Below are 26,281 nucleotides of genomic sequence, written 5' to 3' on the forward strand. Positions count from 1 at the left end.
CTAATATTCGCTCCTACCTGATTCAATAAAACAATAACATTCCTGAAAAATCATTCAAACTTCTAATAATTCATTAAAATAAAATGTTTATTAATGTATTTAGCACAATTTCCATATTAATTAATTTATGAATATTTCTTATATTTTAATAAAAGCCAACTTTTGCAATTTAGTTATTTTATAGCTTAACTCAACGAAATATTTTGTGTCTGAGAATTCTGTTAATGTGTTATTATTAATCATATGATAAAGATATTTACCCTGGTTACTTTTTCAATATGCTTAATTAGGACTCTATTTCCAAAAACTATGATAAAAACTAGGTAAATACAATGCGTTTAATGAAGCATAATCAATGCAGATTAGTTAGCAATGATTTGCATTATACACAGGGTAATTATGACTGAAGTTCTGATTTCAAAACACTGTAAAATAAAAACTACTGATCAGAATGACTTAAAAATTTCCATAAATGTTCCTGAGGCAATGGAATTTTGTATGGCGAAAGGGGGAAAAAGTACTTAAAAATGTAAAGTATATATAGATGATGCTTTACTCATCCAGCACATGGAAAGTTTGTAATCTGACATCCCCTGAAATGCACATGACATTTCAGGGGATCCCCAAAGCCAAAAGTTGCAAGGGTGATAGTAGCCTATTCACATTGTATTCAGGTGAACATGGCGGCCATGTGCCGTGTCATGTTATTGTCAAAATGGTTCTTCAGCAGCTGCTTCACTGGTGTTGCGATGTGCATCTTGATAAAAGTTGTGCTATCCACTCCACCAGGACTGGACAAATCGAAAAAAAAAAAATTAGACTCCAGTCAAATTTGTTATGTGCAAAACATGTTTTTCCTCAAGAAAAACACTGCTGAGTAATGTTTTTTTTTTCTTTTTTCTGGGACTTCGAACATGAGAATCATGGCCGATTCTCATGTTCGAAGACACATTATTTAAGAAATCAAAAAAAAATTGTCTTATACTCGCACTTCATTTTAGCAATAATGCATATAAAACTTTAGGTGCCAAAACTGATTTTCTAGTCGTCCTGGCATCTGGGATTGTCCAGACCTGCTTTTCACATCACTGATGCTGTTGAAGGGCCAAATGATATGGTTGCGCAAAATAGATTATACAGCTGGCCAAGTACAGCATCGTCTACTTATACATTTCAAAGTATTGTTTCTTTCGCCAAAACAAAATTCCATTGCTTCATGCAATGGATCCATGCAAATTTTCAAGACAGTCTGACCAGCAGTTCTTATTCATGTTTTGGAATGAGAAATTTAATTATAATCACCCTGTATTATTTTTCATAAATCGCTTGCTACTGTACATCCTAGCCAAACGGTAACCCAGTCCATGTTCCAAGGAATTTCTAACTGAAAATTATTTGGACAGGGATCACTTGTCACTTCACAAACTGGCCAATTTTGGGCTTTTACTACTGCACAGTAGAACCTTAATTAACTGGGGGTAGTATTGAATATATTTATATATAAAAAAAATAATTCAATATTAAGCCTGTTGGTGATATACAGTAGATGTGCTGCTTCCTATGGAAAGAAAATGAAAATTTCTGTGAGGTAAGATGTAACCACTAGTACACTGGTCCTTGTCCTTTAGGAGCAGCTGGTGTCTTTTGGATTATAAGACCATCTGCCCTTAGTATGACAGTGAAGTCACTACTGTTGCTGCTTCTTTGTGAAGGAAAAAAGACTAAGATAATACACCTCGACCACATGTGATGCAATCCTTATTGAATTTGCTGGAGATAGAACATCAGAATGTTAGAAAATGCAGTAAGAATGAGAAATTTTGATACTGTATACAATTTTCAGAAACTAAGATACTTAATATGAAAAAAATATATATTCAGGCCACTTTTTTATGAGATTTTTTTGAAAACAACCATTCACATCGTCTTACACCATTTAAAGATATACCATCAAAATGTACCCCAAAAATAGAAAATGTGGTAAGAATTAAACGTTTTGGCTAATAATGAACCAATGAGATATTTTTCGGGGGGGGGGGGGATTATAATTAGTCCACTTTTTTATGTAAGGGATTTTTTGAAAAAAACCAGATTAGTTTTTTTTAAAAATTCACTTGGTTAAAATTATGGTATAAACCAAACAATTAGGGCCCTTGAATGTTAGCCTTTGTGGTTTTTGGATAGCTCATGCAGGGATGCAAGAGTGGTGTTTAAACGGTTTTCTTTCTACATGGTGGACCAAGGTGCCAAATTCCTTCACATTTGCACCAATTCTGGTTTGCGATATGCAGAGGTGCTACTGACACACTAGCATGTCAAATACCCGGAATTTAGGAAAAAGAAACATGAAAATTTTGTTCTCAAGACACTTCTTTCCGAGACAAGGAAAAAGGTACCGGGGGGAAAACCTTTGTAAATTTTTTTTATTTCCCACCATCTGTTTGAGGGGAATTCTTCTTTATGCCTTATGCAAATGACATATAATGCTAGTTTGCAACTGGTAGACTTCCATGAAGAGAAAGAATTTCCCTGTCTATAAAAGATGTTTGTTCTCAATCTGTGTTCAGTTCAGTATACTTCAATATGCACTTTGTTTAACCATTTTACCATCAAGGACGCAATATTGTGTCCAAACGCCAACGGAATAAACTCAAACAAGTCTGTTTTCTTTCCTCTTCACCGCAAAACTTTGTTGCAACCCTATAAAAAAATATTTCTTATCTTGATGAGAAGGAAAAACATTTATTCTAAAGTTAAATAAGTTGCACTATATACATATACATAAGAGGGGGAAAAAACAGGTAGGTGAGGGTGAGGAGAAATACACTTTATACCTTCTATCTCTTATCAATAAGTATTACAGATAAAAGAGTATAGTGATGTATTGTTTTTCTTTCATCTATTTTTTTTCCTAACTTTCTACTTTTTTTTTTTAACATGCCATTACATTAGAACAAGGTTATCAAAACTTGTATCATATTTTTTGCTGATTCGTCAAGCAGAGATCACCTGAATTTCTTGCCAATCGCTTGTGAGGGAAGTGGTTAATGTACAAATACAAAAACAATGCCACAACAGGCAAAATGCCCAACGAGGTGGCTGATAAAAAGATGCCCATAAAAATATGAATGTCATATATTTCAAAAATACAGCAACCCAATTAAAGATGCAATTAACACAAATTACAAACAATATATATATACATGATGAAATATTATACAATGCCCATAAAGAATACTTATGGTTGTCTTATTCTAAGAATGGATAGCTTCTCGATTTACCCCAACATGTTTATCGTATTTCTTTTTAAACGTGTCAATTGTGTTACAATTTACTACCTCCGGGGGTAAGCTATTCCATTTATTAATAACCCTATTAGAGAAAAATTCCCTGCGACACCATAACCTTGCATTGTCCCTCACCAATTGATACTGGTGTCCCCTTGTAAAAGCAGTCGATTGGCGGTGTACTTCACGCCGCATGTTGTGTGCATGTTGTTTCAGTACAATTCAGTTGTTTACCATGTTCGTTATTGCATCTCGTTATTATGTTGTTTTTCACACCAAGTCTGATTGTGGAATAAAACAAACTTTTTCATTCAAATTGGGTTTTTATTGTGCGACACTGAACTAACAATGTTATGGGCCACGCTTTAATAATGTGCAGTGTTATCCTCACTTCATTGGTTCCTGGCATGTTTTCAAATTTGAATCAGTGATAGAATAGTACAGAAAAGAAAACTAAAAATTTGATTATTTCTAAATGAGAATTTTGGGCTAGTACTGTTCTTCTCACTGATTCAAATACACTGATAGCTGAAAATTTTTGTTTATTTTTTGCAACAAGGAAATATTTTTCAAAATCAATTTAATTTGTCAAAAAAGTCTAAATCAGACTTTCAGTATGTTGTAGACACCAAGAAAAAATCTAATGTATTTCTCTTGGTATTCATTTGATATATTTATTTCTTTACTAGGAAGTATACTCAACAGGGCACTTTCCCCAAGGAGAACACATTTTAATCACTTTTATCAGATGCCTGATTTAGATGCTGATTCATATAACTTGTGTGCCTTATCTTTGAAGTGTTTAACTCAACTTCTTGGATGGACACCCCTAACATCATGTGTCACATCTTCAGTAATAACTGTTCTTTTCAATTATGCCAGCTTTGGGTGCAATCCGAAGCTTTACAATGAAGTAAGTGGTTGCATAGTTATGATATAACATATAACATAATGTGGAATATTAAATTACTAATAAATTTCAGTTGCAATGAGTAAATATTGAAAAATATAAAAAAGCCATTCCTTCAATCAAGTTAAACATATCTCCTTCAACCATATCCCATATCTTTCTAAAGATATGATCTCCAAAACCATACTTTAGGCTAGGACGAACCATGTCTTGAAAAGTGGAAGGTTAAATCTAGGAGAATGCAAAGAGACCTTTATAAAAATAAAACAGGATATTCTATTTGCTTTTTTGATCACTGTACAAAGTTCAGAAAGCATAAGTCATTCGTGAATGAGAATTCCTCAATTAGTGCGCTTGTTGCATCCAGAATAATTTTATCATGAGCGACCATGCACTTGTCAATGCTAAAAGTCATGCTCTATTCATTTGCCCATACTCCAATCCTATTTAATCCTGGTCAGCCTGGAACAGATTTTTGTTGCATGGGTTCCTAACTACCCCTGTTAGCTTCACATCATCTGCAAATTTGCCAACAATTCCATTGATACCTAATTTCACCAAACACTCTCTGGCTGTATCATCACATGGGTGCAACAGAAATGGCAATATGACACAAAAAGATTGCTACCGCAGGGAGTCCTCATCAAGGGGTTAGCGCACCAACCTCTCAATGAGTATAAAAAATCAAGACTGCAGTTCGGATTCGGCAATAAATTGTAGGTCCCGGTGTAATTAGCCCTCATGTGCAGAAAATTACTGTGGTGTGATAAAAATTATCAAATTATCTGTTTCACTATATTGCAATTAACTGCCGTCAACGAGTTGGGTTTGAAATGAAAACGCTATCTATCAGTGATTGCCTGAAGCTGATTAGGAAAAATATCTTGCTATCTATATTGTTTCACCAGGTCGAACCTGCTAACCACATTAACCTTCACGATGGTAAACAAGCATCTTACCACCTCGCCACTCGCGCTGCATTGATACCCTGATTGAGCTAACCGATGAAAGTGATAAAAGTATGGGTTCTAGGATACTTCCTTGAGGGAACTACACTTGTGGCATCTGTCTAATCAGAAAATTCTCCATTCATCATAACCTGTTGTGACCTATCTTGCAACCACAATTCTATCAAATTCAACAAGTTGCCCCAAAACTGAACCCATGCTGGGTTTTTTGCTAATACATTGTTATCCTCCATCTACTTAACCAGTAACTGTTCAATTATAATTTCCAGTATTTTTGAGAGTAGTAGTAGTATTTTTAAGAGTTAGCTCACTGGGCTATAGTTTTTGAGACAGTTTTTCTACTATTTTAAAAATTGGGATTACATTAGTGACTTTCCAATCCTGTAGGAAAATACTCTCAGCAAATCTCTATCTGTATTTTATTACTCCTATAAATCTGTGCAATTTTGGCAAAAGCAATTCATTAGCACATTCCCCAATGACTCGGGGATAACTATCTTCCAGTGTCAATGCTTTGCTAGCAGATAAATACTTAAGAAGCTGTAGGACGTTGTCTTCATCTTGAATTCAATTGAGTTTGTTATCAGCCCATGGTTCACAACTACTTGAAACATCACTATCTTTGTGAGAAATGTAAAAAATTTGAAATTATTGAATGCCCTATTCATTTTTTTGTTACCGTCTACCACAGACCTTTCAATGCATAGTGTACCAACAATTACTTTGCATCCATTATTGATGCACTTAATAAATGATTTTGGTTCAGCATCAATATATATATATTTTCTTTCTTGCTATCTCTAATCTCTTTTATGCAAACAAATTTCATTTTCCATTCTTGAATTCTCAAATGTCCTTTTCATTTCAAGATATAAATTCCACATGTTTTCTGTGAATGAGATGAGCTGATGCATTTCTGTTGACCAAAATTTATGACTATTTATGACCACGCAAAAGAAAAAAGTTCATCAGTAAATTCCAGCCGCTACAGCTGTTTCTAACTGGTCTTAAAAATATCTGCCAATTTTTTTCTCGAAATCAAAAAATTGGTTCTATGAAAACGAGGAACCATTTTTGCGTTATTAGCTTTACCCAAAGAAAAGTTACAGATAAAACTAGCAGCACAATGATCACATAAAAAGAAAATTAAATACCCCAACGAAACATGTTCAACCAGATCATCGTAATTAGTTACAATCAAATCTAAAAGATGCCCATAGATGTTGCTGTATTCTAATTTGGGTCATTTTTGAGTGAAAGTTGGTGCCTCTCGAAAAAAATTATCCTGAAAAAGTATGGTCCCCCCCCCCCATAATTCGTTTGTCTCTATGAATTTTTTTCCAGCATGCCCAGGTATTTGATCACCTGCTTATACAGTCAAATCCTGTTATGATGAACTCCAGGAGACCGGAGAAATCCCTTCGTTACAGCAAAATTTCATTATAAAGGAATTCCACCTATTTACATTGTTCTTTTGTAAACTTATCTGGGGGATTAGAAAAGTGTTCGTTAAAACAAGATTTTTGCTATAATGGTATTCTTTAAAACGGGATTCTACTGTATCTCTTTGTTGAGACAGAGCAACGGGCCATGTTCTGGGTAGGAGGAGGAATCTCTATGAATCAAATAATTCATTTCTAAAAACATGTTCTATTCTAAGGTTCATTTACTTTCATTGTCTACTGGTAGGAAAAGCTTGCAAAGAAGCCCATCAACACACTGAGAATTTAAAATATGGAATTTAACAAATGTAATAAATCTAAAACAAAAATATACAGTCGATCCTGCTTACAGCGTTCCCATTTAGGATGTTTTAGTATGACTTATTTTCACGGTCCCAACAAAGTAATTCTCATTAATCTGTCCAGTGTTTCTGATGTAATATTACATTGGGAGTTGAATGGAAAATTTTTTTAACACCATGTTCCTTCTCTGCTATTGTTATTCTACATGTGTGCTTAACAAAGCAACATTAAAACTTCTTGTTTGAGAGATTGAAAACACTTTTTTCTCCCCACTCATAAACATCGTTTTTCCCGCTCGTCTTTGTCTGAGGGTAATGTACTTTAAAATAAATTAATATAGAAAAGACACAAACATATGCCAGTGCTCTTTTCCTATGTACATTTTCTGTTCTCAGAAATATGAAGTTCTGTATAAAATCGAATATAATTTGTTATTTTCTTAATATTATGTGTGATGACAATTACTGTTAATTTTTGATGTGATGTTATGGTTTCTTGACTTACCTACTTTCATTCGGATCAACACAATTAATTAGAAGTTCAGGGACACTGCAAAAAAATTAAATCATGTAAATGTTTGAATTCACAATATTATTCAATATTTCGTCCTGCATTCAGAGCTTCTTTTCCCCCAGAGTTGAGTTAAAGCCGCAGCAGCACATGGCTCTGAGCTTTCATAAGCTCTGCACTTGCAGAAAAAGAAAGCTCGCGAGCACCATGGTGCTCCTTGAAGCATCAAGAGTGATCAATGCATGTGTCCGATTTTCATGCTCGCGAGCACTTAATCAATGCTTCGATTGAACACCCTGTAAAAATTGCATTCAGTGATTACAATTAATCAGGGTTTAAGCTAGATAAAAAATTCCTTTTGCAAAAAAAGCAAAAATGGGGAGAAAAGCTCTAGCAAAATGCTACAATGCTAATGTAATAATTGATAGTTGGATGTCTACTCGTTCTATACCTCCTGCATGTATTTTTGCGAAAGTGGCTACCACTTCTTTCGCATTCTAAGATTTTCTTTTGCATTTTGCAAAAAATGCGACCATAGCTTTAACCCTGCAATTAATGCAAATTACAGGTATATGAATGTCAAAGTGGCCGTAAGATGCGCTCTTCATTTGATGATGGATATGGGGAGTGCTCGCCACTCAAGAAAGGTTGAAGCTCCCTGATCTATGACTAGTGATTATCCAAATCAGTAGAGACCCACATTATACAATGAGATCTCTCACTAAAGTACTCCTTCCCACTTTGGCACTGAGAACTTTTATTCCATTAGGAAGTGAAATATTATTCATTACAGCTTTATCCCACGCCTCACCCCCCCCCCCCAAAAAAGTCTGAAAACGGGGAATGATCGTTATGTGGGAAATCTTCCACATATGAAACTACAGAAAACTATTTGTATCAGTGAAAGGGATTCCGCGCTTGATCAATGCTGCTACTCTTAGTGCAAGAATTTGAAAGCTGTTATGAAAACTAATTGATCAAAATGGATCTACACTTCTCGATAAAAACATTTCATAAATAATACATACATATTCAGCTTTTGAAGGTAATAAATAAGTGATGTACCAATATGAGGTCTTGATTACAAGTCCCTACTGAGAGCATATTATTCTTGTCTTTGATCGAAAGGATGCGAACAGGACTGATGTTTACTACTATTCTTCAGGTGGTCAATGGCAATTTCGTTGTGGCAAAGAAGTCGAACGATATTTAAGGTTCCAAGGTGTAGCTCTTGCTAAGGAGAACTTTAATTTCAATGGTCAAATAACTGTTCCGGGCAGTGATATTCATGAGGTGCATTCGTGACTTATGGATAAGTTGCACGTATTTAGGAGAGGGGAAATGTGCCGATCTTAGATTGTATGTCTCCCGAGGAGTGACGATATCTTCCTCATGTAGACGTACATGTTTTTCGGCTACATCACTGCACTAGTGCAGGGAGGGAAATTCTTCCTAGTATGCAAATAAGCCTAGATGGCGCTTGGAGCACTTTAACTCTTATAAGAAGGCATAGTTCCTTCTTACTTGGCTGCATTTGTGATTCGTTTGCACTGCTGGTGTGCTAAGAGTTCTCCATTAGGGTGGAACGAAAAAGGGTGTTTTTTCACTTTTTTTTTGGAAATTGATGTTGCCTTAGTATTCAAAAGATGCCTTTCAAGGTTTTAAGCCAAAATCTAGGAAAATATTTTAATATCTTGAGATTCCTCACACACCCTAAAGATATAGCAAAAAGACTTTTCTCATTGCACATTATAATAATATTTTTAAACATTATATATATAAACCCTTTTTGGTGGGTGTGGGGACAAAACTAACCATGTTCCAAATTATAAAAAAAAACCAAAAAAAAACATAGTTTGATGATATAGGTGTCAGGAGAATGCTTCTATTGCTTCCTGTGTTATCACACTGTTATTACATTTCACTTTTTTGCAAAATAGTCAACTTTTTTTCAGAAAAAAAGAAGAGTACTCCTTGATTTTATTCTGGCTTGAATGAATCCTTCACAGCTCTCTGTTGTTGATAAAGCAAGAGATGCTTCAATTACAAGTCCTACGCACCGTTCAACTGCTTGTGTGTGACAAGCAGTTTTACTTCACACTGAAAAGATTTCACGTTCAACTTGAAAGTTTGAGAATCTTTCCTTGCTTTCATGCTTTTCTGAAGATTCTTGTGTTTACAGTAAAAGTCTTTTACTGTAAACGCAAAAACACTGTAAACTTTGAAAATTTTGCATATCCGTAGGTGAGAAACTGTAGGAATTGAAGTAGTTTTCCCAATATTTTCTATTTTTGGCGTGATAATTTCAAGAATGTCTGCAATAGCTGGGTCTTTTCTTGATTGTCGTGGCTTCATATTGCATTGAGTCAGCAAATAACAAAGCATAACATCGCCATAAGTGGGCAAGACCAGAGAATCCAACTCTTTAGGATTTCCTAAAATGTCCCAATGATAAAAGCTTCTGGTCATCATTTTGACTGCTATACACCTTCTCAGTTAAGGGGTAGAGGGGGGGGGGATAGGAAAGCCACCTCTGCAGTGTCATGTTACAGAATTCCATGCGAAAAACTTTGGGGGGCAATGAGGAACCTCCAGAAGTTTGAATTTTGGGAGAAAAAAAGTAGGTATGGGATTTCTTCACATAAGGACATATTTTAAATTCTATTACAGTGGAAGTTTTATTTTTTGTTCCACCCTAATCTCCATCTTTGGAAACAATCTGCCAAATTATTGCTAAGGTCTCTGAAAAATAATGGATTGAACTTCCCCCCCCCCCTTTTCATTGAGGATCACCTCCTATGCGGAGTTGTCAGATACTCTTCTCGATCTGCTACACTGGACTAACCTACCGTTCTTGAACACTCTTGTTTTGTTATCATCAGATGGACTAAATCCAATATCAGGAGCCTACGCATCCATCACCACTGACTGGAACCTACAGACTAGTCGTCGCCGATCGTTCATTGCCACAGACTGGAACCTACAGACTCATCGTCGATCGCTCACCTTCGTCAACCGGGACCCTACGGAGTCATTGCAGATCGTCATTCTCTGCCAACCAGATTCTACGATCTTGGTACCGATCGGTCATCTCCGCCTATCAGACCCTACAACCTTGTCGCCGCCGACCAGACCTACAGACTCTTCATCATCTGTCACTCATTGCTGTTGACTGCTCGTCACTGCTAATCAGATTCTAAGGTTTCATCACTGTCGACTGAACCCTACAGACTCCTTGTTGACTACCCATCTCCATTGAGTGGACCCCACTAACTCATCATCGCCGATCACTCATCTCCATCGACCGGACCCTGTGGACTCATTACTACTTGTCGTCAAGACGACTGATTGTTTGTGGACTCAACTCGACACTTTCGGATTCCCTGGTTTGTGAAAAAGGCGATTAACTTTTCAGTTCAGAATTCTTTGTTAGGGAACCTAATAAATTATTTGTTCATTGTCAATGTGTCTTTGCCTGGTCACTTGCAGCGACGCATACAAAAACCCTTAATGCAATGAAAACGTTGCAACGTCGCTTTGCTTCTCCGGCCGTTAAAGGGGGCCCTGCCCCAGACTGAAAATATCAACTCTGTTTTCACCACAACCAGAAACACGGCAATATTATTTCACTAAGCAGGATTAAAGTCCAAGCAGACAGAGAAAGCAGTATAATCCAGTTGAAGCAGGCAAGCACAGCAAAAATAAACGTTTCCGAGGTGCCAGAGTTGGCAACTTTCTGAAGGAGTCGAAACTGCATTCGATCTGGTCCAGTTCCTACGTGGTGTTGTGATTAAATCTTTAAATTTAAAAGTTTTTAAAAATTTGAAAAAATTGAAATTTTTTATTTTAATTTGTGGGGGGGTTGCCCCCATCCCATTGTTGTGAATTCAACATTCAGCACTGAGATGCTTCATGCCAATGTTGGTATATGTGTATATGCATTGACATCTTCATCATTCTCTGCGGAAAGTTTCGAAGGATTAAAATTGATTTCTTATCAAATGCTTTTTATATTGTAAATTCAGTCTCATTACCCCTTTCATTAAGACCCCCTATTTTATTAACCCAACTCCCTCTAGGTGGTCACTATTCAAAGTTAGAAATCACTAATATAAAGAAACAGTCTACAGCATGGTTCATTTTTTCGAATGAGAAAAGGACACAGAAAAGTTACAAAAAAGTCCCCAAAAATTACTGAATTATGTTTTTGGTATTTGGTAGATGTTCTGTAAAACTATCTTCACTATTACTAACTATCTCTATCAAACCCTAAACCTATAGAAAATGTGTCAGAGTTACCTATCTTCATCAAGGCAAAAATTCTGAAAACCCCACATACTCTCCAGCAGTTGGCTCTGTCAACCATGGAACCTTGCCCTTTACAACTTGGATTCTCTCCCATAACTCTATCAGTCTTATTTCATACCTAAACTTACTTGCTGTTACCTTTCCTTGAAAACCAAACCAGGAAATGACCCCCACATTTACCTCTACAGGAAATTAGTCTTGGCATAATAACTAATGAAGAGAGAATTATTCTATACTATGTATATAAAAAGAAAAAACAATGTAGACCTGTGATTTCCAACCTTTTTTTTTGCTCTGCCCCCACCAAAGCATCTTGTATGAAGAGGGGATACAGGGCACGTGCAGCCCCTTCTCGTAATGAAATTGAAAACTAACAAAAAATTGTAAAAAAAATGAAAATATTGGAAAAAAAATCCTTTGAATTGTTTCAATCGACTTTTGTTAATTTAAAATGCCTTTTAAAGGTTAAAAACTCAAAATTCATTAATGGAGAATTTTATTTATTGAGGTAATTATGTTTCATTGAAAATGAATCTCATTAATTTTTTCATCAAATATGAATTTCTATTAGTTCTGAGAAATTATTTTTTTCATTAACCATGAATTTTCATTAAATTCTGAATGTTTTTCTTTAAATAATCTTCATTAGTTTTAAAAGCTTTCATTATGAATTATCAAGAATTGTGAAATATTGTGTTTTTTCACTAATTCTGAAATCATTTCTTTCAATAATTTTGAAATCATTTCTGTCAATAATTTTGAAATCATTTCTGTCAATAATTCTGAAATCATTCCTCTCATTAATTCTAAAATTATTTTCCAAAATTTCTGAAAATTATTTCTTCATTGAGGTTTTTTCAATCATTTCTATAAATTCTGTAACTAAGTTTTGAAGACCTTTAGTCTAAAACTTTTGAAGAATATGGCATCCTTGAAGGAAAAAAATAATAGAAGGAAAGGACACAGTTATATAAACTGAAGAGCCAAAAATACTGGTACAGGCATGCATATGCAAATAAAGAGATATGGAACCAATCAGAGTGTGGCGCTGCGGTCGGCAACGCCTATATAACACAACAAGTGTCTGGCATAGTTATTAGATCGGTTACTGCTGCTACAATGGCAGGTTATCCAGATTTAAGTGAGTTTGAACGTGGTGTTATAGTCGGCGCACGAGAGATAGGACGTAGCATCGATGAAATTTGGATTTTCACATACGACCATTTCACGAGTGTACCGTGGATATTGGGAATCCGGTAAAAAATTAAATCTACGACATCGCTGCGGCCGGAAAAAGATCATGCAAGAACAGGACCAACGACGACTGACGAGAATCATTAAACGTGACAGACGTGCAACCCTTCCGCAAATTGCTGCAGATTTCAATGCTGGGCCATCAACAAGTGTCAGCGTGCGAACCATTCACCGAAACATCATCGATATGGGCTTTCGGAGCCGAAGGCCCACTCGTGTACCCTTGATGACTGCACGACACAAAGCTTTACGCCTCACCTGGGCCCGACAACACCGACATTGGACTGTTGAGGACTGGAAACATGTTGCCTGGTCTAACGAGTCTCGGTTCCAATTGCTTCGAGCTGATGGACGTGTACGGGTATGGAGACAACCTCATGAATCCATGGACCCTACATGTCAACAGGGGACTGTTCAAGCTGGTGGAGGCTCTGTGATGGTATGGGGCGTGTGCAGTTGGCGTGATATGGGACCCCTGATACGTCTAGGTACGTAAGCATCCTGTCTGATCACCTGCACCCATTCATGTCCATTATGCATTCCGACAGACTAGGACAATTTCAGCAGGACAATGCGACACCCCACACGCCAGAATTGCTACAAAGTGGCTCCAGGAAAACTCTTCGGACTTTAGACACTTCCGCTGGCCACCAAAATCCCCAGTCATGAACATTATTGAACATACCTGGGATGCCTTGCAATGTGCTGTTCAGAAGAGATCTCCACCCCCTCTTACTCCTACGGATTTATGGACAGCCCTGCAGGATTCATGGTGTCAATTACCTCCAGCACTACTTCAGACATTAGTCGAGTCCATGCCACGTTGTGTTGCGGCACTTCTGGGGGCTCGTCGGGACCCTACACGATATTAGGCAGGTGTACCAGTTTTTTTGGCTGTTCAGTGTATATAAAGCAAGGGTAAAAAAATTCATCGAAAATTAATTATTCAAACCAATAACAAGCAGCATCAAATAAAGTTTCAAAACACATGATATAAAACTGAAATGTATAAACATATAAATTAATGATCAAAAATGTAATGAGTATAAAAATATATAATACTGAATTTTCATTAGTAAGGCCTGGCAATCCTATCGTAACTGAGTACATGAAAAACTAACAATAAATTAAACACTGTGTAGTCTTAATGCATGGGTTCACCCGGCCTCACAAAAGTGAGTACTGTTTGAAATTTCCAAGAATTTGCCTTGTTGGGCCTCATAAAAATCACTTGACCTGGGGGGCTCATGATGCTCTTAAGATGGTCCTGCATGGAGGAACAATATTTACATAAATTAAATGTGTTGATTCCCAAAACAAGGTCACAAAAAGTAAATGTTTGTAAGACTAAAGAAAGCTTGTTTCTCTTATGCTCTCTCTCTAAGTCATTCAAATTAAAAAAACACAGAAATACTAACCAAAGAACTACTAATTTTTTAATTAATATTATACATTGCACATTGATTATTAAATTACAGTATGCACAAACAATAAAATTTTTTTTAAATTATACATTATTAATGCAACAAGAAATAGTTTGCTAAAAAAGAACTTAGAATTGAAATATGATACAAAAATAGTACAGGTAAAAAATAAATTTGGCTTTAAACTCACTTGTGCGTTACCAGTACGTAATCTCACTGGATTAACAACTCACAAATCCTCTCAAATAAAATCTCTCCTTAATAAGGCTCAAAAAGAAAATATGTCATGTTGCCGGAAGATGGCCCCCAGGTTGGAAAGCAACCACTTTATTACTGGGAAGATGCAAGAAGACTATCCTGGCGGATCCTGGTCTTTTTACCATAATGACGTAGATAGATCAAAGCCTTCAGGAATTTTATCTAATGATGAAAGAAACACTAGGAAATCTTTGAGTTTAAGAAAAAATACAGGATGGGAACATGGAATGTTAGAAGTTGTAAAGAAAGAAATGGAAAGAACAAAGACATACTATCCTGTTAATGATAGAATTATGTCAATCAGAATAAAAAGTAGTCCAATAAATATAACGATCATCCAAGTATATGCGCCAACCACTGATGCTGAAGAAGTAGTTAGCGATGAATTCTATAATGTATTACAACAAATTATTGATCAAACACCCAGTAAAGATATGTTGATGATCATTGGGGGATTTAAACGCAAAGGTTGGAGATGTGGCAGTTCCAGGTACAACAGGAAACTTTAGGCTTGGAAATAGGAATGAAGCTGGACAAAAGTTAATTGAATTCTGTTCATCAAATGATCTTTTCATTGCTAATACTTACTTTAAGCTGCCTAAAAGAAGAATGTACACATGGACATCACCAAATGGCATGTACAAGAACCAAATTGATTATGTAATTGGCAGCAAAAGATAGAAAAGCTCTGTGACAACGTGCAAGACTGCCAAGTGCTGAATGTGGGTCTGATCACCAGTTACTCATTTTAGAGATGAGACTTAAATTAAAGAAAATCAATAAAGGAAAAGCGCCAGCTATGTACAGGTTAGATAATGTACCAGAGGAATATAGAATTTCAACAAGAAACCGTTTTAATGACCTTGATCTGGTAGATAGGGAACCAGAAGAACTCTGGTCTGATATTAAAAATATGCTAAAGGAGGAAGCAAAGAGAATTATTCCGGTAAATAAAAAGAAGAGAACACTCTGGCTGTCAGAAGAAGCTCTTGAAATTGTCGAAAAAAGAATAGCTAAGGCTACTGGAAAAGTAAATGAAACCAAAGAATTTAATGCACAATTTCAAAGACAGGCAAGGAAAGATAAAGAGACTTTTTTAAATTCAAAATGCAGACAAATTGAAGAAGACAGCAGACTAGGGAGAACAAGAGACCTCTACAGGAGGATTAATGAAATCACTGGCAATTTTAATCCACGTTTGGATATCATAAAAGACAAGAATGGAAATGTCTTGAACTCTGAAAAAGACATTGTAAAAAGATGGAAAGAATACACAGAAAATCTTTATAAGAAATCAGATAGAAAGGTAATAAATAGCAATATAGAAATAAATCATGAACCACCAGTTACAAAGGACAAAGTCAGATGGGCAGCAAATCAACTAAAGAATTGCAAAGCTCCAGGTATTGATGATATTCCAGCGGAGCTTCTGAAAAAAGCAGGGGGAAATATTATCGATGCACTAACATCACTCTGTCAACAAATCTGTGAGAAAATAGAGTGGCCCAAAGACTGGAAAATATCTATATTCACACCTATTCACGAAAAAAGGTGATCTTAGAGAATGCTCCAATTACAAAACAATCTCCCTAATACCACATGCTAGCAAGATTCTACTGAAAATTATTCAGAAAAGACTCGAAACCATTATAGAAAGAGAATTAGCAGTGGAGCAAGCAGGTTTCAGAAGAAATAGGGGAACTAGAGACCAAATTGCCAATACAAGATGGATAATGGAGGCAGCAAAAGAACGTCAAAAGAAGCTATATTTTTGTTTCATCGATTTTACAAAGGCCTTTGACTGTGTTGATCATGATAAGCTTTGGGATATTCTTGGAACAATGGGAGTGCCTAATCACCTTGTCTGCTTGATCAGAAATTTATACATTAACCAAGAGGCAAGTGTAAGAACAAACTATGGCTTAACTGAATAGTTTGGAATTGAAAAGGGGGTTCGACAAGGATGCATCCTTTCCCCAAACCTATTTACTCTGTATGGAGAATATATAATGAGAGCATCCGATTTAGAGGAATTAAAGGCAGGTGTTAAAATTGGAGGAAGAGTGATCAACAACCTTAGATATGTTGATGACACAACTCTGATAGCAGAATCTGAAGAGGACCTGAAGAACATTATATCAAGAGTAAGAACAAATTGAAAAGCTTGGACTCTACCTAAATATGAAAAAAACAAAGATGATGACTATAGCAGATATTCAGTTTTCAACTAGATGGCGAAAGTTTTGAGATTGTGGACAGATTTCATTTCCTAGGATCAAGAATTGTAAAAGAGGGAACTTGCACAGAAGAAATAAAAAGACAAGTAGTTCTGGGTAAAACAGCCATGAGAAAGCTTAATATAATAATGAAAGACAAAGATTTATCAATGAAAAGAAAAATTAGAATTATAAATCATGGTTCGTACGGTCCTTGAAAAAAAAAGTTCATTTTCAAGGCCTTGAAAGTACTTGAAAATCGATAAGAGTCCTTGAAAAAGAAATTTTTTTTAAGAATTCTGTGAGTGTCCTTGAAAAATTTGTTTTTTCCGAAATAGTTTTCCCCACTTTTTTTTTTACTCTGTAAGTGACGTCCTATAAGCAGCCAATAACCCTGGATAATGGGATTTAAAGCAAGTTATTTCTCATTATTCTTAAGCCGGGTTTTCGTAGGAGCAAGTTCTCTGTGCCGCGTGCAAAGTGAATCGCCCAGCGTGACACGCCATCCATTCACCAATAATACAAGTTCGACTGTTTTCCTAGAGAGCGCAACAAGCCTCGCGGCAGTATTTTACGTCGGGTGTGATTGGCCGACTGCTTCTGGAGGAGTCAAATGCATTGTGCGCCACTCGTTTTACCGATCTTCTCTTCATTTTTGTTTTCTTTCACTTCCCTTCATCGAGCTCAATGCTTCCCTTCAAGCCGCAGTATGCAAATGACAGAGTAGCTGATGCGCCACGGTAGAAATACACAAACGCGTAGTGTGATTATGTAACACGTTTCTGTCGACGCGAAATGATCCAGTTCGGTTCATGCGGTGCCAACAACCTATGTTGGAATGTTTTTTCCCTTTTTATTCTCTGTGCACGTGGAACCGCTGGGCCCGACGCAATATGTAAATCACGGGCAGCGTGCTCTCACCCTCACGGGAGCTCAGCTTTATACTGTAGGCTGGTTTTTTTCCGCGTGTATGTCGGGATTGTTTTTTTTCTCCCTGAGATTGCCAGTTGTTATTTGTCGGCCGTTTTATTTATTTTTTTTATGATCGTAAATGATCTTGTTTTTTTGCTTGCAACTTTTATGGAATAAAAGCTAGTGTTCAAAATGAACTTCCGATCGTTGTCGTAAGTGAGCGAAGCTTCCTCTGATTACTGTCAACCATAGGCGGTAATAGACTTGGAAGTCTGGGGGGGGGGCACGATGATGATGTCAATTCATATATGCATATATACATTAGATCAGTCAACTTCACCTTACACGTTGCCCCCCCCCCCACTGTATCTCCGCCCATGCTGTCAACAAAATATTTATTTACGAGTGATGTGAAGCGCTTGTACAAGGTTCTTTAAAGAAAGAAAACAAAAAATGACTAGCACAAGTGTGTGTACTTTTAATTACTTGTGGCTGAAAAATCCCTTCTATCAAGATTGGTTGCTGAGTGTGCCAGACAAAAATGTCGCCAAATGCAAGCTGTGCTTCAATGGGTGAATCGGCGCTGAAATGCATTGAGCTTATTATATTACTGGAGGGAGTATGATGCAGGACCATAACTAGGATTTTTGTATTGTCTTGCCGCCCCCACCAATTCGGAATTCGATAATTTTATAACGGTGTTCACATAAAAATAGCCACCCGGAGCAGTTACCCCTCCCCGCGCCCTCTAGTACCGGCGCTGGTATGACGTCAGTGGTGAAAACGCGTCATGTGATTTTCACGTGACGGGTTGAATGTCGGCGCATCTCCGTTATTTTCTAATGGCATCCATAGTTGTTTAAAGGAGTTTAAAACAATAAATGAAAGAAATAATTTCAGTATCGATGATATGATTCCAAAATTAATGAAAGAGATAGTTCCAGAATTAATGAAAGAAAAAATTCCAACATTAATGAGAGATAATTCCAATGTTAATGAGATATAATTCCAAAATTAATTAGAGATAATTCCAGAATTAATGAGAGAATTTCAGCATTGATAAAAGAGATAATTCCAACACTAATAAAGCAATAATTCCAGAATTAATGAAATAATTTTAGAATCAATAAAAGAATTCAGCATTAATGAAAGAAAGAATTTCAGTATTAATGAAAGAAAGAATTTCAGCATTAATGAAAGAAAGAATTTCAGCATTAATGAAAGAAAGAATTTCAGCATTAGCGAAAGAAAGAATTTCAGCATTAGCGAAAGAAACAAATCCAGAATTGATAAAAGCAATTATTCCTTGAGTAAGAAAGAAATAAAATTAATGAAAGAAATAATTTAATCTTTTTTTATCTTTAGAGGAGTTAATTTTTTTTTAGTCTTTAAAAGAAAATTAATTGCAATATTTAGAGACGTTTCAATGAGGAAATTAACAGGCACGAACTGCGTTATTCAATGTGTCATATGTTTTGTATGATATATATGTGTATGTGGCCTCCTTTATTCATTACGGATGATGTGAAATAAAGTAGGTAGAAATGTAATCTCTGAAAGTTTTAATCAAAATTAAATATGCGCCTATTCATGTGAAAAATATGCGTTTGTAAAAAAAGTCCTTGAATTTTTAAGTTTTACCTTGAAAAGTGCTTGAATAGTCCTTGAATTTTTTTTCGTTGAAAGTGTACGAACCATGTAAATGCATTGGTCTTTCCTGTCTTTATGCATGGATGTGAGAGCTGGACACTACGGAAAGCAGATAAGAAAATAATTGATTCCTTCGAACTTTGGTACTGGAGGAGGATGCTGAGAATTCCATGGACAGCTAAAAGGACTAACAAATCGGTTATCAAAGTAGTCAAGGTTGACTATTCTCTAGAAGCAACAGTCATTAAACAGAAACTATCTTACTTACGCCATGTAATGCGCACAGAAGTCTCACTAGAAATAATGGTAATGCTTGGAAGAATGGAGGGAACGAGAGGGAGAGGCAGACTAAGCACCAGATGGATAGAAGACGTGTTGCATAGCACTAGAATGAAGCTGGCACAACTGAGACATGCTGTGAATGACAGACCAGCTTGGAGAGCCATGATCTATAGTCTTCAAGAGTCTAAATTCACTCGATGGTTCCTAACAACAACAATCCTCTCCCAGTAAAATAGAAGAGCTTGTGCCTGGAAGCACAAAGTCTCTGTATGGTCAATACTAAAGCACAGATAAAAATACCAAGAATTGCCCTAGTTGTATCTCTATTTTAAGCTTCTGTCGTGTTTTATTCGTAGTTGACTGAGGGGAAGGTCAGGATTACTGTATCTCAGAGGTATTTAACATTTTATTTTTGTGAATATATAATTATGAAACTGTTCTATATGGAACCCAAACAAACATGAACACAGTCAAATTTGGTTATTACAACCGATTCTGGGGAAATTTGTTGTTATAACCAGTGTTGTAACAACTGAGGTTGGCGTTTTCTAGACTAAGTATGGCAAGTATAAACAGATGCAATAATGATGTATGCTATGCATGAAGCTTTCATACTATGCTATGCTATATAATATGCTATGTATTATTGGTTATGATGAATAAATACTGTAAAACTAACTGGAAAAATATTCAATTTCATGTAATTCTTAGTAACAAAAACTTCGAGCACAGCTCACATGAAACAAACAAGGCTTTTGTGTTAATCGTAATGTAAAATTCATAGTTTTTGAGTTTTTAGGTGAATGTGATAGAAAGTTTTTATCTTATGATGTTTTGTAGATATTGATAGAACAATGGACAAGCATTTCTTCATGTTCTGGACTTTTAATCTAGGAATTTGTTGGAAAAAGCCATAAAAATGGGACAAAATGGCAGAAAATATGTCGTTATAACCAAAGTTTTATTTTCATTGATGTTATAAGCAAGTTTGTTAGATTTATTCTCCGAGAATTAGTTGCAGCCGCCACTTAATGTTACAACCAAATTTGACTGTATTTGTCAAATATAGATATTTTGGATTGCTGTATTTATATGTATATTTAAAATTCATGTTTTTATATGGGCACTTTATTTTCAGCATGCTCATTGGGCATTTTGCTTGTTGCATTTATATTTGAAATGGAAAAACAGTGTATGTGTTATAAGTTTGCAATATAATATGTCTATGTGTTTGTCTACTCTCTCGTCACTTGGATACTTCAATAAATTAGTTCTCTTTGATTCATTTATAATGCAAATTCGTCGCTCTGTGATACTATAATTTGATTAGCAGAAAGAAATAGTCTATCAATATTTTGTGAACTGTGAATGTTTTACAAACTGTGATAACAACAAGAATTATAATTGGAACTAGATCTTATATTACATCAGCTGCCTATTGGTACAGTTGATTTTGTCTTTCTCAATTCTTTTAAAAAATTCTAACTGTAGCATTGACATGTTGATTTTTTTTCCTCCCCAGACTTCATCATATTCCAATATAGAAGGAACCAATGTTGATCTAGCAATTCATGCTATGGAATGTCTGAATGAAATTATATCCACAAAATACTTCCCTGCAGAACTTGAAGAGCTCTTGCTACAAATGTTCCAGGAAACATTCAATATATTACAACATCTGACAAAAAATAGTCCTATTATAGAATACAGTGCAGCTAAAACTATGTTGGCTGACATTAATGAAAGGTAATTGTAGTTTCTCACGTTTTTATGTTTATTCATATTTTTTCCCATTTAAGTTTGTCCAGCTAATCGAAGCTTGGAAGTAAACATAACTATCTTAATAACTCAGTGGTTCTCTCAACTTTTGTCACCTGCGGCTCGCTTACTGAATTCATGGCTTCATCTGCAGTTCCCCAGAATAGTTCAGTTCAGGGGGTTCTCAAACTGTGGGGTGCAATGTCTTGGTGCACTGCTAACCTTCGTCTGGGGTGCTTAGGAGCAGCGACCTTGACAAGGGTTTTTCGAAGAGACTCTTTGTTAAACTGTTCTGGAAAGCCACAGATAAGCATTGATTATCTTATTTAGTCATTAACTTTGAAATTGAAAATTATGAGTCAAGTTCGGCCAGGTTAAAAATAAGCTATCTGCATCAAGGCCGGTTTTATTCACAGCAAGCATAAAGTAAGTACAAACAATAAACATCATTCAGTCTATATATACAGTCAGTAATCCACCCACCTGGTGCTGCGAACAATACATCCAATGAAAACAGGTTCATTCAGCGCTATATTCAAAAATTAAGATAATGACATCAACATCAAAGGGAAGGAAGAAAAAAAGGAAAATTGGAAAAAAAAATCATTGTACAACTCGAGCAGATAGACATAAGATGCGTGATCAAAGGAAAAAAGAATCTGCATTTCTGCCTAACAATTGCCCTCACTCACATGATCACGAATATTAAAAGTTCATAATCATAATGCAAGAGCACTTTTTTTTCAACATTAAATTCAACAATGTTCAAAATCGTATCAAAAAGAAAAATTAAAATTTACGAAAAATTCGAATTATTGTTCTCGTAAACATAATATTCAGACCTTCATGAAAATTTTATTAACAAATTTGTTCGATCCATATTTACACAAAGGTTTCATAAAAATATTAGATTATTTTTACTATTAATTTGATATAAATCGAACTTTCGTTTACACAAGATTTCTTGAAAAATGATACTTTATATCTATGTGCTTAGTTCTATTATTTTCAATGGGAGAATTTGAAAAATCAGTCGCTGCTCGATTGTCACACAAGAGTTCACTTTTACAATTGGAAGGAAGTTAAAATAAATTCAGATCAGTACATTCATTTATTATTCCAACAATCCACCTCAGTTCCTTTGCGGCTTCAATCAAAATGACGTATCTTCCATGGTTGAAAGACTCTCACACTTCTGTTTAAATGTCCTCCACATGATAGATAGTGTAGTGTCTTCTATAAGCTACCTCCTGTGATTCTTACATCCATTATATAAGTCTTAGGCTAACTCAAAGAAAGTATTAGCAAATTCTAATTTAATCATTCATTAGTGCACAACTCCACATTATATAAACTGAAGAGCCAAAAAAAACTGGTACAGGCATGCGTATGCAAATAAAGAGATATGGAACCAATCAGAGTACGGCGCTGCGGTCGGCAACGCCTATATAACACAACAAGTGTCTGGCATAGTTGTTAGATCGGTTACTGCTGCTACAATGGCAGGTTATCCAGATTTAAGTGAGTTTGAACGTGGTGTTATAGTCGGCGCACGAGAGATAGGACGTAGCATCGATGAAATTTGGATTTTCACATACGACCATTTCACGAGTGTACCGTGAATATCGGGAATCCGGTAAAAAATTAAATCTACGACATCGCTGCGGCCGGGAAAAAATCATGCAAGAACGGGACCAACGACGACTGACGAGAATCATTAAACGTGACAGACGTGCATTCCTTCCGCAAATTGCTGCAGATTTCAATGCTGGGCCATCAACAAGTGTCAGCGTGCAAACCATTCACCGAAACATCATCGATATGGGCTTTCGGAGCCGAAGGCCCACTCGTGTACCCTTGATGACTGCACGACACAAAGCTTTACGCCTCGCCTGGGCCCGACAACACCGACATTGGACTGTTGAGGACTGGAAACATGTTGCCTGGTCTAACGAGTCTCGGTTCCAATTGCTTCGAGCTGATGGACGTGTACGGGTATGGAGACAACCTCATGAATCCATGGCCCCTACATGTCAACAGGGGACTGTTCAAGCTGGTGGAGGCTCTGTGATGGTATGGGGCGTGTGCAGTTGGCGTGATATGGGACCCCTGATACGTCTAGATACGACTCTGACAGGTGACAGGTACGTAAGCATCCTGTCTGATCACCTGCACCCATTCATGTCCATTGTGCATTCTGACGGATTTGGACAATTTCAGCAGGACAATGCGACACCCCACACGCCCAGAATTGCTACAAAGTGGCTCCAGGAACACTCTTCTGACTTTAGACACTTCCGCTGGCCACCTAAATCCCCAGACATGAACATTATTGAACATATCTGGGATGCCTTGCAACGTGCTGTTCAGAAGAGATCTCCACCCACTCTTACTCCTATGGATTTATGGACAGCCCTGCAGGATTCATGGTGTCAATTACCTCTAGCACTACTTCAGACATTAGTCGAGTCTATGTCACGTTGTGTTGCGGCACTTCTGCGGGCTCGGGAGGACCCTATATGATATTAGGCAGGTTTACCAGTTTTTTTGGCTCTTCAGTGTATATATAGATTAAGTTACGTTCATTAGTTAATTCAAATTTTACAGTTAAATGCAATAGCTATATTCTCGATATATAAACATGAAAGACCTCACCCAATTATGACAGCGACAATCCAATCAGTCTAAGAGAATCCTGATGATTTCTCTGAGGATTCAGACAATAATATCGGAATGATCACAATTTGCAAATCAGCACGTGGAGGACACAGCACGCAAGATTACACGTTAGTTGACAGGAAGACAACGCACCAAAGACCACTAGTATGATCTCGTCATACGAAGATGACCACCACTATTTGTTGTAAGTCCCACAGAGGACCGTGAAAGACTGATTCGTTGATGGGAAGATGTAGATTACATCACAGGGTAACGTCCGACATTCCAGCTAAACCACTCCATCGTAATCTTAGCACTTAGAATACCATTAATGTATTGCTCTGATGAAAACATGATTACAAGAAGTCGACTACCCGGACCAGCCGGAATAGTATATTATGTTTCTGAAGTTAGTTAAACATCGTTAGTTGTTTCAACATCCCATGATGTTAGTTGGTTGCATTGAAGAGCACCAGCGCTCAAGGTTTCACGTAGTACAAGATAACCCGTACGAATGTAGGAAGAATGATTGCAACACTGAAGCTTCGACCAGGAGTATTTATTGCGGCAGAGAACAGGTTCATCGTCGGACCAATTGGCATACTGTTGGCCTTCGGTGCACAGACAAATCAATCATGTCACTCAATGGATTTGCATATGGAGACGTGTCTTACAATTATCGGAACACTATTATTTTTCATGGGTGGCAACTGGCTCAACAAGATGGAGGAAGTTGATCAGGCTTCTCCCATTGTTTACATGGCTATTGTAATTTGAGATCATGGAATTGGGGGTGACGGGATGGAAGTCCCGGGTACTTCCACTTGTGAGACAAGGTATTTAAAAATTAATTAAAAAAACAATTATATAAACACAAATCCTGTGACTCGACCAGGTCTTCTTCCGGGGGATCACTTTGTGTTAAGGTTAATAGAAAAGGGGTTAATGTGGAACATAAAGCCCTTAGGTGCGATATGTTACAATAGGTACACGATCCAATAGCAAAGTAATACTACTCGTGGAAACAAGATCACCTCTGTTAGCTTCAAAGTCGGAATCACTAACATGTGATATTGAAATTTTCAATTTTAGACGAGTCAAGTTTCAGATACTTTGTATTTTCCACATAGCCGAATAATTTCATTAGGCAGTTCCAATGCACCAATCCAGGATTTTCTTGAAATAGTGAGAGGATATTGATAGCGAAAGTGATATCTGACCAGCGGTATACGATAAACATCCTATCACGTTTCTATATAGCAATTTTACCATTTCTCTGATCTCTACTTCGGAGTTGGGATAGCTCAATTTAGACAACAAAGTTCCCTTAGCAATTGGCAAAAATGATATAGGAAATTTAAGTTTTCTGAAAATATCACACATTTTACTGATATAATCTATCTGATGAATAAAAAACCTTCCTTCACTTTCCTCGAAATTGACACCTAGGAGTTTCATAGTTTTCCCTAATATTTTTAAATCGAAGTTTGAATTTAATTTAGGTAGTCTCTTCAATGTCACAATTTCTTTTGCCAAAAACAATATCATCCACGTGAAGTAATAATACTACTTTGCCATCGTAAGTGCAAATTACACCAATACACAATTTAAATTTTTCTAAAACACTTCCTCTCGAACTTTCAACCACTTCGGCGCAATCCGTCAATAGCTTTATTCAACTTACAAATAATCTAGCTACTTGTTGTTAAAACCTTGCGATTGACAATTGACGCATGAAGATTTCTTCATTTAGATTAGCAAATAAATATGCACACTTCACATCAAGTTGATAGTTTGTCCAGCCAAGCAAGTAAACAAATAATGTGAAAGATAAACGTATTATTGAAAAATTGACAACGGGGCAAAAAATGTTGTTGTATGTTTCCCCCTTTACGCTGTCTAAATCCCTGATCAACAAGATGAGCCTTATACCATACTATTTCTTGTTTTTCATTTTTCTTGATTGTATAGACCCACCGGTTTCCCACAATAGTGGTGTTATTGGATTTAGGCAGAATCCCAGACATTTCTGTCTGACATTATTTGCATTTCATCCAGCATGGTTTTATGCCACTGTAGAACTGTAGAGCCAGACATGACCCAGGCTCTGTCCGTGTCTTTATGCCACTGCTTATTTTGCA

General features: G+C 36.4%; 1 protein-coding gene across 1 annotated transcript in view; it reads left to right on the forward strand.

Annotated features, from left to right (window-relative positions):
• ebo (exportin ellipsoid body open) overlaps window positions 1-26,281 on the forward strand; it is a 295,439-nt gene that overhangs the window by 97,710 nt on the left and 171,448 nt on the right. Inside the window, exons 7-8 of the mRNA XM_089252540.1 lie at window positions 3,977-4,200; window positions 21,247-21,470. Of these exons, the coding sequence (XP_089108666.1) occupies window positions 3,977-4,200; window positions 21,247-21,470 (448 nt within the window). The remainder of the gene's footprint in view (window positions 1-3,976; window positions 4,201-21,246; window positions 21,471-26,281) is intronic.

Source organism: Pholcus phalangioides, unplaced genomic scaffold (assembly GCF_987345545.1).
Source record: "Pholcus phalangioides strain wild (caught in Gottingen) unplaced genomic scaffold, Ppha-v1.0 ptg000029l_1, whole genome shotgun sequence".
NCBI lineage: Eukaryota > Metazoa > Arthropoda > Arachnida > Araneae > Pholcidae > Pholcus > Pholcus phalangioides.